Source organism: Nerophis ophidion, linkage group LG10 (genome assembly GCF_033978795.1).
Source record: "Nerophis ophidion isolate RoL-2023_Sa linkage group LG10, RoL_Noph_v1.0, whole genome shotgun sequence".
Lineage (NCBI taxonomy): Eukaryota > Metazoa > Chordata > Actinopteri > Syngnathiformes > Syngnathidae > Nerophis > Nerophis ophidion.
In genome coordinates, this window is record NC_084620.1 from 7,840,624 (window position 1) to 7,858,274 (window position 17,651).

The 17,651-nt window shown below is 40.7% G+C and overlaps 1 protein-coding gene across 1 annotated transcript in view; it reads left to right on the forward strand.

The window, feature by feature from the left end:
• The window catches only part of tmtc2a (transmembrane O-mannosyltransferase targeting cadherins 2a), a 119,393-nt gene that overhangs the window by 89,350 nt on the left and 12,392 nt on the right, over positions 1 to 17,651 (forward strand). Inside the window, exons 7-9 of the mRNA XM_061912215.1 lie at positions 236 to 314; positions 10,249 to 10,370; positions 13,904 to 13,985. Of these exons, the coding sequence (XP_061768199.1) occupies positions 236 to 314; positions 10,249 to 10,370; positions 13,904 to 13,985 (283 nt within the window). The remainder of the gene's footprint in view (positions 1 to 235; positions 315 to 10,248; positions 10,371 to 13,903; positions 13,986 to 17,651) is intronic.

A 17,651-nucleotide genomic window follows, 5' to 3' on the forward strand; every position in this document is an offset into this window, starting at 1 on the left:
GTTTTACAATGAATTACCATAAATTAAATGGTGCCATTGTTATTTTTACAGTAAAATTCAGGTGACTGAGCTGTCAGTTTTTTTTTTACCCATAAAATCTACCACGGTTGTTACAGTGCATTACTGTAAATTGAAAAAGGATATTTTTACAATAAAATTCTGACGACTGAGCTGGTAGTGTTTTACTGTACAATATATATTTTCTTTTACAGTGACATTTTTTCTTCTTTTACAGGAGGCCATTTCTGTTTACAAGGAGGCGGTGCGGAGGATGCCCAGACAGTTTGCACCACACAGCCTCTTCAACATGATGGGTACGTCATTTTTGTTTTGCTTGGCCTCAAAAGCAAACGTAGTCGATCAGTTGCCAAAGCAATCATTGTGGTTCCGAACAATGAAGATAATCCGGGGGGGATAAACCGGACCAGACTAGTTGTTATTAAAGCTCTGATGACAAGTGAAGAAGCTTCCAGTGAGATGTCTGCTAGAACAGTGTTTTTCAACCTTTTCTGAACCAATGCACATTTTTTTGCGTTGAAAAAATGCGGAGGCACACCACCAGCAGAAATCATTGACAAACGAAACTCAGTTGACAGTAAAAAGTTGCTGTTGGATATGACTTTAAAGCATAACCAAGCATGCATCACTATAGCTCTTGTCTCAAAGTAGGTGTACTGTCACCACCTGTCACATCACACCCTGACTTATTTGGACTTTTTAGCTCTTTTCCTGTGTGTAGTGTTTTACTTCTTGTCTTGCGCTCCTATTTTGCTAGCTCTTTCTCTTTTTTTGGTATTTTCCTGTAGCAGTTTCATGTCTTCCTTTGAGCAATTGATTAATTGAAACTTTTATTAGTAGATTGCACACTACAGTACATATTCCGTACAATTGACCAATAAATGGTAACACCCCAATAAGTTTTTTAACTTGTTTAAGTCGGGGTCCACATGAATTATCCCCTCAGCTCCCCCCAAAATGGATTAACTCGCTGGAATAAAAAAGACAATATAGCAAACATCCATAAACATAGACCCATGTGAAAAAGTACAATTTATCTATCTGTACAGTAATCTATTTATTTATATCTGCACCTTATTGTTATTTTTATCCTGCACTACCAAGAGCTAATGCAACGCAATTTCGTTCTTATGTGTACTGTAAAGTTCAAATTTGAATGACAATAAAAAGGAAGTCTAAGTCTAATCAATTCCTTTTTGAGCCATATTTCCCGCATCTACTTTGTTTGAACAATCAAGACTATTTCAGTTGTTGTGTGGAAGTTCTCGATTGTCATGTCATGTTCGGATGTACTTTGTGGACGCCGTCTTTGCTCCACAGTAAGTCTTTGCTGTCGTCCAGAATTCTGTTTTTGTTTACGTTGCAGCCAGTTCAGTCTTAGTTTCGTTCTGCATAGCCTTCTCTAAGCTTCAATGCATTTTCTTAGGGGCACTCACCTTTTCTTTATTTTTGGTATAGGCATTAGACCCCTTTTTACCTGCACACTGCCTCCCGCTGTTTCCGACATCTAGAAAGCAATTAGCTACCTGCTGCCACCTACTGATATGGAAGAGTATTACACGGTTACTCTGCCAAGCTCTAGACAACACTGACTTTTTAATTGATTGAAACTTTTATTAGTAGATTGCACACTACAGTACATAATCCGTACAATTGACCAATAAATGGTTACACCCCAATAAGTTTTTTAACTTGTTTAAGTCGGGGTCCACATTAATTATCCCCTCAACTCCCCCCAAAATGGATTAACTCGCTGGAATAAAAAAGACAATATAACATACATCCATAAACATAGACCCATGTGAAAAAGTGCAATGTATTTATCTGTACAGTAATCTATTTATTTATATCTGCACCTTATTGTTATTTTTTTTTATCCTGCACTACCAAGAGCTAATGCAACGCAATTTCGTTCTTATGTGTACTGTAAAGTTCAAATTTGAATGACAATAAAAAGGAAGTCTAAGTCTAATCAATTCATTTTTGAGCCATATTTCCCGCATCTACTTTGTTTGAACAATCAAGACTATTTCAGTTGTTGGGTGGAAGTTCTCGATTGTCATGTCATGTTCGGATGTACTTTGCGGACGCCGTCTTTGCTCCACAGTAAGTCTTTGCTGTCGTCCAGAATTCTGTTTTTGTTTACGTTGCAGCCAGTTCAGTCTTAGTTTCGTTCTGCATAGCCTTCTCTAAGCTTCAATGCATTTTCTTAGGGGTACTCATCTTTTCTTTATTTTTGGTATAGGCATTAGACACCTTTTTACCTGCACACTGCCTCCCGCTGTTTCCGACATCTAGAAAGCAATTAGCTACCTGCTGCCACCTACTGATATGGAAGAGTATTACACGGTTACTCTGCCAAGCTCTAGACAACACTGACTTTTTAATTGATTGAAACTTTTATTAGTAGATTGCACACTACAGTACATAATCCGTACAATTGACCAATAAATGGTTACACCCCAATAAGTTTTTTAACTTGTTTAAGTCGGGGTCCACATTAATTATCCCCTCAACTCCCCCCAAAATGGATTAACTCGCTGGAATAAAAAAGACAATATAACATACATCCATAAACATGGACCCATGTGAAAAAGTACAATTTATCTATCTGTACAGTAATCTATTTATTTATATCTGCACCTTATTGTTATTTTTTTTTTATCCTGCACTACCAAGAGCTAATGCAACGCAATTTCGTTCTTATGTGTACTGTAAAGTTCAAATTTGAATGACAATAAAAAGGAAGTCTAAGTCTAATCAATTCCTTTTTGAGCCATAATTCCCGCATCTACTTTGTTTGAACAATCAAGACTATTTCAGTTGTTGGGTGGAAGTTCTCGATTGTCATGTCATGTTCGGATGTACTTTGTGGACGCCGTCTTTGCTCCACAGTAAGTCTTTGCTGTCGTCCAGAATTCTGTTTTTGTTTACGTTGCAGCCAGTTCAGTCTTAGTTTCGTTCTGCATAGCCTTCTCTAAGCTTCAATGCATTTTCTTAGGGGTACTCATCTTTTCTTTATTTTTGGTATAGGCATTAGACACCTTTTTACCTGCACACTGCCTCCCGCTGTTTCCGACATCTAGAAAGCAATTAGCTACCTGCTGCCACCTACTGATATGGAAGAGTATTACACGGTTACTCTGCCAAGCTCTAGACAACACTGACTTTTTGATTGATTGAAACTTTTATTAGTAGATTGCACACTACAGTACATAATCCGTACAATTGACCAATAAATGGTTACACCCCAATAAGTTTTTTAACTTGTTTAAGTCGGGGTCCACATTAATTATCCCCTCAACTCCCCCCAAAATGGATTAACTCGCTGGAATAAAAAAGACAATATAACATACATCCATAAACATGGACCCATGTGAAAAAGTGCAATGTATTTATCTGTACAGTAATCTATTTATTTATATCTGCACCTTATTGTTATTTTTTTGTTATCCTGCACTACCAAGAGCTAATGCAACGCAATTTCGTTCTTATGTCTACTGTAAAGTTCAAATTTGAATGACAATAAAAAGGAAGTCTAAGTCTAATCAATTCCTTTTTGAGCCATAATTCCCGCATCTACTTTGTTTGAACAATCAAGACTATTTCAGTTGTTGGGTGGAAGTTCTCGATTGTCATGTCATGTTCGGATGTACTTTGTGGACGCCGTCTTTGCTCCACAGTAAGTCTTTGCTGTCGTCCAGAATTCTGTTTTTGTTTACGTTGCAGCCAGTTCAGTCTTAGTTTCGTTCTGCATAGCCTTCTCTAAGCTTCAATGCATTTTCTTAGGGGCACTCACCTTTTCTTTATTTTTTGTATAGGCATTAGACACCTTTTTACCTGCACACTGCCTCCCGCTGTTTCCGACATCTAGAAAGCAATTAGCTACCTGCTGCCACCTACTGATATGGAAGAGTATTACACGGTTACTCTGCCAAGCTCTAGACAACACTGACTTTTTAATTGATTGATTGAAACGTTTATTAGTAGATTGCACAATACAGTACATAATCCGTACAAATGACCAATAAATGGCAACACCCGAATACATTTTTCAACTTGTTAAGGTCGGGGTCCACATTAATTATCCCCTAAACTCCCCCCAAAATGGATTAACTCGCTGGAATAAAAAAGACAATATAACATACATCCATAAACATAGACCCATGTGAAAAAGTGCAATTTATCTATCTGTACAGTAATCTATTTATTTATATCTGCACCTTAGTTATTTTATTTATCCTGCACTACTAAGAGCTAATGCAACGCAATTTCGTTCTTATGTGTACTGTAAAGTTCAAATTTGAATGACAATAAAAAGGAAGTCTAAGTCTAATCAATTCCTTTTTTGAGCCATAATTCCCGCATCTACTTTGTTTGAGCAATCAAGACTATTTCAGTTGTTGGGTGGAAGTTCTCGATTGTCATGTCATGTTCGGATGTACTTTGTGGACGCCGTCTTTGCTCCACAGTAAGTCTTTGCTGTCGTCCAGAATTCTGTTTTTGTTTACGTTGCAGCCAGTTCAGTCTTAGTTTCGTTCTGCATAGCCTTCTCTAAGCTTCAATGCATTTTCTTAGGGGTACTCATCTTTTCTTTATTTTTGGTATAGGCATTAGACACCTTTTTACCTGCACACTGCCTCCCGCTGTTTCCGACATCTAGAAAGCAATTAGCTACCTGCTGCCACCTACTGATATGGAAGAGTATTACACGGTTACTCTGCCAAGCTCTAGACAACACTGACTTTTTGATTGATTGAAACTTTTATTAGTAGATTGCACACTACAGTACATAATCCGTACAATTGACCAATAAATGGTTACACCCCAATAAGTTTTTTAACTTGTTTAAGTCGGGGTCCACATTAATTATCCCCTCAACTCCCCCCAAAATGGATTAACTCGCTGGAATAAAAAAGACAATATAACATACATCCATAAACATGGACCCATGTGAAAAAGTGCAATGTATTTATCTGTACAGTAATCTATTTATTTATATCTGCACCTTATTGTTATCTTTTTTATCCTGCACTACCAAGAGCTAATGCAACGCAATTTCGTTCTTATGTGTACTGTAAAGTTCAAATTTGAATGACAATAAAAAGGAAGTCTAATCAATTCCTTTTTGAGCCATAATTCCCGCATCTACTTTGTTTGAGCAATCAAGACTATTTCAGTTGTTGTGTGGAAGTTCTCGATTCTCATGTCATGTTTGGATGTACTTTGTGGACGCCGTCTTTGCTCCACAGTAACTCTTTGCTGTCGTCCAGAATTCTGTTTTTGTTTACGTTGCAGCCAGTTCAGTCTTAGTTTCGTTCTGCATAGCCTTCTCTAAGCTTCAATGCATTTTCTTAGGGGTACTCATCTTTTCTTTATTTTTGGTATAGGCATTAGACACCTTTTTACCTGCACACTGCCTCCCGCTGTTTCCGACATCTAGAAAGCAATTAGCTACCTGCTGCCACCTACTGATATGGAAGAGTATTGCACGGTTACTCTGCCAAGCTCTAGACAACACTGACTTTTTGATTGATTGAAACTTTTATTAGTAGATTGCACACTACAGTACATAATCCGTACAAATGACCAATAAATGGTAACACCGAATACATTTTTCAACTTGTTAAGGTCGGGGTCCACATTAATTATCCCCTCAACTCCCCCCAAAATGGATTAACTCGCTGGAATAAAAAAGACAATATAACAAACATCCATAAACATGGACCCATGTGAAAAAGTACAATTTATCTATCTGTACAGTAATCTATTTATTTATATCTGCACCTTATTGTTTTTTTTTTTTTATCCTGCACTACCAAGAGCTAATGCAACGCAATTTCATTCTTATGTGTACTGTAAAGTTCAAATTTGAATGACAAAAATAAGGAAGTCTAAGTCTAATCAATTCATTTTTGAGCCATATTTCCCGCATCTACTTTGTTTGAACAATCAAGACTATTTCAGTTGTTGGGTGGAAGTTCTCGATTGTCATGTCATGTTCGGATGTACTTTGTGGACGCCGTCTTTGCTCCACAGTAAGTCTTTGCTGTCGTCCAGAATTCTGTTTTTGTTTACGTTGCAGCCAGTTCAGTCTTAGTTTCGTTCTGCATAGCCTTCCCTAAGCTTCAATGCATTTTCTTAGAGGTACTCATCTTTTCTTTATTTTTGGTATAGGTATTAGACACCTTTTTACCTGCACGATGCCTCCCGCTGTTTCCGACATCTACAAAGCAATTAGCTACCTACTGCCACCTACTGATATGGAAGAGTATTACACGGTTACTCTGCCAAGCTCTAGACAACACTGACTTTTTGATTGATTGAAACTTTTATTAGTAGATTGCACACTACAGTACATAATCCGTACAATTCACCAATAAATTGTTACACCCCAATAAGTTTTTTAACTTGTTTAAGTCGGGGTCCACATTAATTATCCCCTCAACTCCCCCCAAAATGGATTAACTCGCTGGAATAAAAAAGACAATATAACATACATCCATAAACATGGACCCATGTGAAAAAGTACAATTTATCTATCTGTACAGTAATCTATTTATTTATATCTGCACCTTATTGTTATTTTTTTTATCCTGCACTACCAAGAGCTAATGCAACGCAATTTCATTATGTGTACTGTAAAGTTCAAATTTGAATGACAATAAAAAGGAAGTCTAAGTCTAATCAATTCCTTTTTGAGCCATAATTCCCGCATCTACTTTGTTTGAACAATCAAGACTATTTCAGTTGTTGGGTGGAAGTTCTCGATTGTCATGTCATGTTCGGATGTACTTTGTGGACGCCGTCTTTGCTCCACAGTAAGTCTTTGCTGTCGTCCAGAATTCTGTTTTTGTTTACGTTGCAGCCAGTTCAGTCTTAGTTTCGTTCTGCATAGCCTTCTCTAAGCTTCAATGCATTTTCTTAGGGGTACTCATCTTTTCTTTATTTTTGGTATAGGCATTAGACACCTTTTTACCTGCACACTGCCTCCCGCTGTTTCCGACATCTAGAAAGCAATTAGCTACCTGCTGCCACCTACTGATATGGAAGAGTATTACACGGTTACTCTGCCAAGCTCTAGACAACACTGACTTTTTGATTGATTGATTGATTGAAACGTTTATTAGTAGATTGCACAATACAGTACATAATCCGTACAATTGACCAATAAATGGTTACACCCTAATAAGTTTTTCAACTTGTTTAAGTCGGGGTCCACGTTAATTATCCCCCCAACTCCCCCCAAAATGGATTAACTCGCTGGAATAAAAAAGACAATATAACATACATCCATAAACATGTGAAAAAGTGCAATGTATTTATCTGTACAGTAATCTATTTATTTATATCTGCACCTTATTGTTATTTTTTTTAAATCCTGCACTACCAAGAGCTAATGCAACGCAATTTCGTTCTTATGTGTACTGTAAAGTTCAAATTTGAATGACAATAAAAAGGAAGTCTAAGTCTAATCAATTCCTTTTTGAGCCATAATTCCCGCATCGACTTTGTTTGAGGAATCAAGACTATTGCAGTTGTTGGGTGGAAGTTCTCGATTGTCATGTCATGTTCGGATGTACTTTGTGGACGCCGTCTTTGCTCCACAGTAAGTCTTTGCTGTCGTCCAGAATTCTGTTTTTGTTTACTTTGCAGCCAGTTCAGTTTTTGTTTCGTTCTGCATAGCCTTCTCTAAGCTTCAATGCATTTTCTTAGGGGTACTCATCTTTTCTTTATTTTTGGTATAGGCATTAGACACCTTTTTACCTGCACACTGCCTCCCGCTGTTTCTGACATCTAGAAAGCAATTAGCTACCTGCTGCCACCTACTGATATGGAAGAGTATTACACGGTTACTCTGCCAAGCTCTAGACAACACTGACTTTTTGATTGATTGAAACTTTTATTAGTAGATTGCACACTACAGTACATAATCCGTACAATTGACCAATAAATGGTAACACTCTAATACGTTTTTCAACTTGTTTAAGTCGGGGTCCACATTAATTATCCCCTCAACTCCCCCCAAAATGGATTAACTCGCTGGAATAAAAAAGACAATATAACATACATCCATAAACATGGACCCATGTGAAAAAGTACAATTTATCTATCTGTACAGTAATCTATTTATTTATATCTGCACCTTATTGTTATTTTTTTTTATCCTGCACTACCAAGAGCTAATGCAACGCAATTTCATTATGTGTACTGTAAAGTTCAAATTTGAATGACAATAAAAAAGAAGTCTAAGTCTAATCAATTCCTTTTTGAGCCATAATTCCCGCATCTACTTTGTTTGAACAATCAAGACTATTTCAGTTGTTGGGTGGAAGTTCTCGATTGTCATGTCATGTTCGGATGTACTTTGTGGACGCCGTCTTTGCTCCACAGTAAGTCTTTGCTGTCGTCCAGAATTCTGTTTTTGTTTACGTTGCAGCCAGTTCAGTCTTAGTTTCGTTCTGCATAGCCTTCTCTAAGCTTCAATGCATTTTCTTAGGGACACTCACCTTTTCTTTATTTTTGGTATAGGCATTGGACACCTTTTTACCTGCACGCTGCCTCCCGCTGTTTCTGACATCTACAAAGCAATTAGCTACCTGCTGCCACCTACTAATATGGAAGAGTATTACACAATTACTCTGCCAAGCTCTAGACAACACTGACTTTTTGATTGATTGATTGAAACTTGTATTAGTAGATTGCACACTACAGTACATAATCCATAAAATTGACCAATAAATGGTAACACCCGAATAAGTTTTTCAACTTGTTTAAGTCGGGCTCCACGTTAATCAATTCATGGTAGACACTCAACAACAACACATCATTTGCTTACCGTAATTACTGGTTTTCAAAAAATATTTTTAACCCATATAGGTCAATCAATCAATGTTTACTTATATAGCCCTAAATCACTAGTGTCTCAAAGGGCTGCACAAACCACTACGACATCGTCGGTAGGCCCACATAAGGGCAAGGAAAACTCACACCCAGTGGGACGTCGGTGACAATGATGACTATGAGAACATGATACTGTGAAAGATCCGCGAGAGTCCAGTCCAAAGCGGATCCCACACAGCAGCGAGAGTCCCGTTCACAGCGGAGCCAGCAGGAAACCATCCCAAGCGGAGGCTGATCAGCAGTCCCACTGGGTCATTATTGTCACCGATGTCCCACTGGGTGTGAGTTTTCCTTGCCCTTATGTGGGCCTACCGAGGATGTCGTGGTTTGTGCAGCCCTTTGAGACACTAGTGATTTAGGGCTATATAAGTTTGAGTTTGAGTTTGAGTTTGAGTTTATTTCGAACATGCAAGCATACAACATGATACATCACAATTTCCAGTTTCTCTTTCCAACATGTTCGAAAAGGAGGAGGAAGAAGCAGAGCTTATTTAATCCTACCCCTTTTCTTTACATAACAGTTGCTAAAACTTTTGTTCACTTCCTGTTCTCAATGTATTCACAATGTATACTCCATAAGTAATAAGTAATCACAATACAAATAAATAAATAAATAAATAATTGCTCAAATTTTAATCCATACGATGAGATAAGTGAGATTATTTTGAAAATGAATGTGTGAGTAAAATAAGAATGTTTATCATGGTTCTTCATTTTTGTACTTTGTGAACACTTCCAGTTTGAAGAGTTTCTTGAAATGGATCATATTAGTACATTGTTTGATTGCTTTGCTTAATCCATTCCATAATTTAATTCCACATACTGATATACTGAAGGTTTTAAGTGTTGTACGTGCATACAAATGTTTTAAATTACATTTTTCTCTAAGATTATATTTCTCTTCTTTTGTTGAGAAGAATTGTTGTATATTCTTGGGAAGCAGGTTATAGTTTGCTTTGTGTATAATCTTAGCTGTTTGCAATTCCACTATGTCGTGGAATTTCAGTATCTTTGATTCAATAAATAAAGGGTTTGTATGTTCTCTATATCCAACATTATGTATTATTCTAACTGATCTTTTTTGTAACACTGTTAGTGAATGAAGTGTACTTTTGTAAGTAAACATTGATTGATAGGTGAAATTAGATCATCTCCCAAGGCACACCAGACTGTATCTCACGGCACGCTAGTGCCGCGGCACAGTGGTTGAAATACACTATGCTATAAGACGTGTTTAGTCAGGTGGATGGACCAAAGTGATGTCATGCTGAAGTCAACTGCTCAGCGAGTGTTTCCCACCAGAAAAAACATCTCTTCTCTTTGTAGGAGAAGCCTACATGAGGCTTAACAAGCTGGAGGAGGCAGGCCACTGGTACAAGGAGTCCCTCAGGGCCAAACCGGACCACATCCCGGCCCACCTCACTTATGGCAAGCTTCTGTCCATCATGGTGAGACATCAACAGGTCTAAAATGAACTCAGGTCCACTTGATGTAGTCCAGGCATACTGCCAGCACTTGAAAAAAGCCACAGAGGCCTCGCTCCTCCACGGGGGCTTCAGGCACCGGAGATTGGACGCACGCCGGACAATGGGCCCAGTGGACACACTTCCACACTATTAAATTACTGTGCTTCCTTATTCGATTAGCCACACCTGTTGTTGTCCATAGAGTCAAGCGCTGGGGGGAAAGGTCAAAGTGGCGTCTTGTACTATGTTTCACCCGAGCGTTTTTTTAAGTACGTCTAATAACCTGTCACCAAAGTGTCAACATCTAGCAATTCTGATAAAATTCGGACAGTTTAAAAGTGCTACTATTTTAAGATGTGTAGCAAAGCCTAACTCTCAAGCCACTTTAAAAGCAACCTGTTCCGTCAAAAGAGAAGGGAAATTAGACATTTTTCAGGGTTGTCGTACGTTTGCATTTCTATTAGGGCTGGGCGATATTGCCTTTTTTTTTAATACCGCAATATTTTTAGGCCGTATCGCGATATACGATATATTTCTCGGTATTTTGCCTTAACATTGAATAAACACTGGATACATATAATCACAGCAGTATGGTGATTCTATGTGTCTACATTAAAACATTCTTGGGGCGGTCTAGCTCGGTTGGTAGAGTGGCCCGTGCCAGCAACTTTAGGGTTGCAGGTTCGATTCCCGCTTCCGCCATCTTAGTCACTGCCGTTGTGTCCTTGGGCAAGACACTTTACCCACCTGCTTCCAGTGCCACCCACACTGGTTTGAATGTAACTTAGATATTGGGTTTCACTATGTAAAGCGCTTTGAGTCACTAGAGAAAAAGCGCTATATAAATATAATTCACTTCACTTCAGTACAGTACATGCTACTTTTAAACTTTCATGCGGAGAAGGAAATCACTAAGTAAAATTTACCAAAACTGTATTAATTAAAGGGGAACATTATCACCATACTTCACGGTGGAAGAGGGGTTAGTGCGTCACAATACGAAGGTCCTGCAGTCCTGGGTTCAAATCCAGGCTCGGGATCTTTCTGTGTGGAGTTTGCATGTTCTCCCCGTGAATGCGTGGGTTCTCTCCGGGTACTCCGGCTTCCTCCCACTTCCAAAGACATGCACCTGGGGATAGGTTGATTGGCAACACTAAATTGGCCCTAGTGTGTGAATGGGAGTGTGAATGTTGTCTGTCTATCTGTGTTGGCCCTGCGATGAGGTGGCGACTTGTCCAGGGTGTACCCTGCCTTCAATCAATCAATCAATGTTTATTTATATAGCCCCAAATCACAAATGTCTCAAAGGACTGCACAAATCATTACGACTACAACATCCTCGGAAGAACCCACAAAAGGGCAAGGAAAACTCACACCCAGTGGGCAGGGAGAATTCACATCCAGTGGGACGCCAGTGACAATGCTGACTATGAGAAACCTTGGAGAGGACCTCAGATGTGGGCAACCCCCCCCCTCTAGGGGACCGAAAGCAATGGATGTCGAGCGGGTCTAACATGATACTGTGAAAGTTCAATCCATAGTGGCTCCAAGACAGCAGTGAGAGTCCCGTCCACAGGAAACCATCTCAAGCGGATCAGCAGCGTAGAGATGTCCCCAACCGATACAGGCGAGCGGTCCATCCTGGGTCCCGACGAGCGGTCCATCCTGGGTCTCGACTCTGGACAGTCAGTACTTCATCCATGGTCATCGGACCGGACCCCCTCCACAAGGGAGGGGGGGACATAGGAGAAAGAAAAGAAGCGGCAGATCAACTGGTCTAAAAAGGAGGTCTATTTAAAGGGTAGAGTATACAGATGAGTTTTAAGATGAGACTTAAATACCCGATTGTAGCCGACCGCGACCCCAAAAGGGAATAAGCGGTAGAAAATGGATGGATTATAACCAGACCTATGTAAGCGTCAATATATACCTTGATGTTGCAGAAAAAAGACCTATGTTTTCTCAACCGATTTCCGAACTCTAAAAGGGTGAATTTGGCGATTTAAACGCCTTTCAATTGATAGCCTGCCGAGCGACGACCTTTCACCCGTGACATCACAACATGCAGCGACCCGCCATTTTCTCACTCTTATTACAAGCACCGAGTCAAATCAGCTCTGTTATTTTCCGTTTTTTCGACTGTTTTCCCGTACCTTGGAGACATCATGCCTCGTCGGTGTGTTGTCGGAGGGTGTAACAACACGAACAGAGACGGATTCAAGTTGCACCAGTGGCCAAAAGATGCGAAAGTCCCTCGTTTGTTCCGCACACTGTACCGACGACAGCTATGCTATGACAGATGCATTTCCAACGATAAAGTCAACGAAATCACAAAGGTGAGTTTTGTTGCATGTGCTAATCAGACATATTTGGTCACGGCATGACTGCAAGCTAATTGATGCTAACATGCTATTTAGGCTAGCTGTATGTACATATTGCATCATTATGCCTCATTTTTTGCTATATTTGCATCCAGCCTTTCCCTCCACCCACATTTAATGCCAAACAAACACATGCCAATCGTTGGTTAAAAGGCGATCGCCAAATTCGTCCTCGCTTCCTCTCGTGTCTGTCGTGATATGGCTCAATTGCTAGTTTCTTCTTCGTTTTCGTTTTCGCTATCTGCTTCCACACTCCAACCATCCGTTTCAATACATGCGTAATCTGTTGAATCGCTTACGCCGCTGAAATCCGAGTCTGAATCCAAGCTACTATGCTATACCTTTCTGTGCTGTCCGCCATGTTTGTTTCTGGTGGCTTCACGCAGTGACGTCACAAAACAATAGACGGGTGGATATAACGGCGGTTAAATCAGGCACTTTGAAGCCGTTTTTCGGGATATCGCGTGATGGGTATAACTTTGAGAAAAACTTCGAAAAATAAAATAAGCTACTGGGAACTGTTTTTTTTATTAGTTTTAACCCTTCAGAAATTGTGATAATGTTCCCCTTTAAAGTTACTAGCAGGTGACTTTTTGAAATGATGCTACATATTAGCAGTAATGCTACTTTTGGTAGCAACGCTTGTGCCCCACACATGACAAATTAAAGTTGTCCATTCGACATATTCCCGCTTGAAGCCGAACCACCGCCAGACGATGGACCCCGTGGAGTTTTTCTTGGGAATTAATTCTTCCTTCATTTGTTACGAGATTCGCCCCTTCTTTCTCTCGCAACAACCCGCCAGCATTACAGCTAACGTTAGCCACGCCGCTACCTGTCTGCTGGGCGAGGGCGTATACGTAAGTGATGTATGTAAGAATGTGCGCCTGCTAGTCTGTGAGAAGGAGACACCGGAAAGAGCGAGGAGAGCCTGTAGTGTAATGCCCGCAGCTAGAAAACAACCGCGTGAGAACGTCTACTCGAATATTACGATATTGTCATTTTTTATATTGCACAGAAACAAGCCCGCGACATATCGGGTATATTATTATATCGCCCAGCCCTAATTTCTATGGTGACATATTTAAAATCAGAATGTCATCTATTTCACGTCCAAAAAATGCTTTCTCACAGGGTCGAACCACAGAGGCAGGAAAATACTACCTGAGAGCCATCGAGCTTGACCCCATGAGAGGAAACTGCTACATGCACTACGGTAAGAACTGGAGCTATTTTATCATGTGTTCTCCATCACTATCACTCGATAAGCCGCAATGTAAAAAAAAAAAAAAAGAAAAGCCGATTTTAAGGTAAAAATCTGGCAGCTCAATCACCAGAATTTTACAGTACAGTATGTGGTTTGGAATAAAAACACTGTAAATACTACAATAAAATTCTGGCGACCGAAATCTACAGTTTGTGCTTCAAAATTCTGGTGACTGTGCTGACAGTTTTTTTTTTTTTTTTACCATAAAATCAACAGTTATTGTTTTTAATGGGTATGAATGCCGGACTGCTTCTGGGATAAGCGCCAGCCAGCCCGCTACCCCGAGAGGGAAAAGCGGTAGAAAATGCGATGGATGGAATACTGGAAATGGATAAACATTACCACGGTTGTTTTTTTGGTAAAAATCTAGTGACCAAGTTGTCAGTTTAGGTTGTTGTTTGTACAGTAAATTACTGTAAAGAAAAACTGTACCAATGTTTCTAAAGGTACAATTCTGTCGACCGAGCGACCAGTTTTTTACCGTAAAATATATAAGGTTTGTTTTTACAATGTATTACAGTAAAGGGTAAAATTCTGATGACTAAGCTGACAGTTTTGTTCCGTAAAACATACAGTTGTTGTTTTTACCGTGTACTACTGTAATTACAAAAACAATACTACTGTTTTTTACGTTAGAATTATGCCAACTGAGCGGCCAGTAATTTACCGTAAAATCTACGGTTATTGGTTTTAGATAGATAGATAGATAGATAGTACTTTATTTATTCCGTCAGGACAGTTCCTTCAGGAAAATTACAATTTTCAGCACAATCCCATTCAAGATCAGACAAACATTACAGGGAGACAGAACAGGATCGCTGACGGGTCTGCCGGCTTCCAGCGCCCCTTACAAAAAAGATGACATACAGGTAAACAAGGGGGGTGGGGTCTGGGGGAGAAAAAAATAGAAGATTAAAATAAAATTAAAAAATCGGTCTTAGCCTAGGCCCTGGAGTGGGGGTGCAGACTGAGGCCAAGGGGGAAAAAAATAAATAAATAAAAAAAAACAACAACAACTCATAGCCATAGTACACATCCCTCTTCCATGTGTGTAAGAGGGAAACATCAAACATCAAAGAACACAGAGGACATTAAAGACATTAAAGCAGCAGATACAAGCAGACACTTCTACATACAGCTATGAATAAAAAGTAAAAGAAACATATCCACTGTGGTTTTACTGTGTATTGCGGATAAGAGAAAAACAATACCACTATTTTTAACGGTAAAATTCAGGCGATTGAGCTGCCAGTTCTTTACGGTAAAATATGCAGTTGTTGTTTGTACACAGTGTTGATGTGATTTGAAAAGCAGTACTGTAAAATTCTGGCCACTTTTTACTGTAAAATCTACGATTATCATTACTGTGTATTACTGTAAATGAAAAAACTATGTTTTTTTACAGTGAAAATCTGGTGACTATAAGCTGTTAGGTTTTTACTGTCGAATCTACGGTTACCGTTTTTTTAAAAATGGATAAGTGTAAATGGAGAAAAAAAGGTACCACTGATTCCAAGGTAAAATTGTGGCTACAGAGCGGACAGTTTTTTACCGTAATATTTGCTTTGACTGTGTATTACGGTCAATCCTGTCAAATTCTGTTCAAAACTGTTCTGCGGGGATACAATGTTATTGTTATTACTGTGTACTACTGTAAAATATCACTGTTTTTCCAAGGTAACACTCTGTCGACTGAGCTGCCAGTTATTTACCGTAAAATCCAGATTTTACAGTGTCACTGTACATGGAAAAAGGGTACTAGTGTTTTTCACGGAAAAAATATGGCGAATGAAATGTATTTCACCGTAAAATCAATAGTAATTTTTACAGTGCACAACTTCCATCCATCCATCCATCATCTTCCGCTTATCCGAGGTCGGGTCGCGGGGGCAACAGCCTAAGCAGGGAAACCCAGACTTCCCTCTCCCCAGCCACTTCGTCTAGCTCTTCCCGGGGGATCCCGAGGCGTTCCCAGGCCAGCCGGGAGACATAGTCTTCCCAACGTGTCCTGGGTCTTCCCCGTGGCCTCCTACCGGTTGGACGTGCCCTAAACACCTCCCTAGGGAGGCGTTCGGGTGGCATCCTGACCAGATGCCCGAACCACCTCGTCTGGCTCCTCTCGATGTGGAGGAGCAGCGGCTTTACTTTGAGTTCCTCCCGGATGGCAGAGCTTCTCACCCTATCTCTAAGGGAGAGCCCCGCCACCCGGGGGAGGAAACTCATTTCGGCCGCTTGTACCCGTGATCTTATCCTTTCGGTCATGACCCAAAGCTCATGACCATAGGTGAGGATGGGAACGTAGATCGACCGGTAAATTGAGAGCTTTGCCTTCCGGCTCAGCTCCTTCTTCACCACAACGGATCGGTACAACGTCCGCATTACTGAAGACGCCGCACCGATCCGCCTGTCGATCTCACGATCCACTCTTCCCTCACTCGTGAACAAGACTCCTAGGTACTTGAACTCCTCCACTTGGGGCAGGGTCTCCTCCCCAACCCGGAGATGGCACTCCACCCTTTTCCGGGCGAGAACCATGGACTCGGACTTGGAGGTGCTGAATGAGAATCAGCGCACAACTTGATGCTTTGAAATCCTAAATCAAGCAAGTGTGCCTGATGTGTCCTGTAGCAATCGTGCGGTGCTATCTCCTGCCCAGGTGGCCTTGGTGTTCCCTTCCCTATCTGCCAGACTGGCGTATTAGCTGATATTTGTTTGGGCTGCGTGTTATCTCCCATCTCCCATCTCTTCGTGAGCTCCGCTTGAATGGAGAGACGTTTCCTTCCATTGTTCAGAGCCTCCAGCGCATTCTCCTCTTCCTCACATCTGCGGCTGCATCTGCAGTCCCGAAAAAGACAGGAAGTTGTTCTTGGAGAGCCAGGTGGCCGTTACTTTCAGGTTGTTCAAATATCGAAGAAGAGCCGCAACAATCACGGCTCCTTCCTCTTCGTACTCCCGCGACGCTCCCTTCTTTTTCGCCATCTCCATTGGTCAATCAATCAATGTTTATTTATATAGCCCCAAATCACAAATGTCTCAAAGGACTGCACAAATCATTACGACTACAACATCCTCGGAAGAACCCACAAAAGGGCAAGGAAAACTCACACCCAGTGGGCAGAGAGAATTCACATCCAGTGGGACGCCAGTGACAATGCTGACTATGAGAAACCTTGGAGAGGACCTCAGATGTGGGCAACCCCCCCCCTCTAGGGGACCGAAAGCAATGGATGTCGAGCGGGTCTAACATGATACTGTGAAAGTTCAATCCATAGTGGCTCCAAGACAGCAGCGAGAGTCCCGTCCACAGGAAACCATCTCAAGCGGATCAGCAGCGTAGAGATGTCCCCAACCGATACAGGCGAGCGGTCCATCCTGGGTCTCGACTCTGGACAGTCAGTACTTCATCCATAGTCATCGGACCGGACCCCCTCCACAAGGGAGGGGGGGACATAGGAGAAAGAAAAGAAGCGGCAGATCAACTGGTCTAAAAAGGAGGTCTATTTAAAGGCTAGAGTATACAGATGAGTTTTAAGATGAGACTTAAATGCTTCTACTGAGGTAGCATCTCGAACTGTTACCGGGAGGGCATTCCAGAGTACTGGAAGCCAGTGCAGG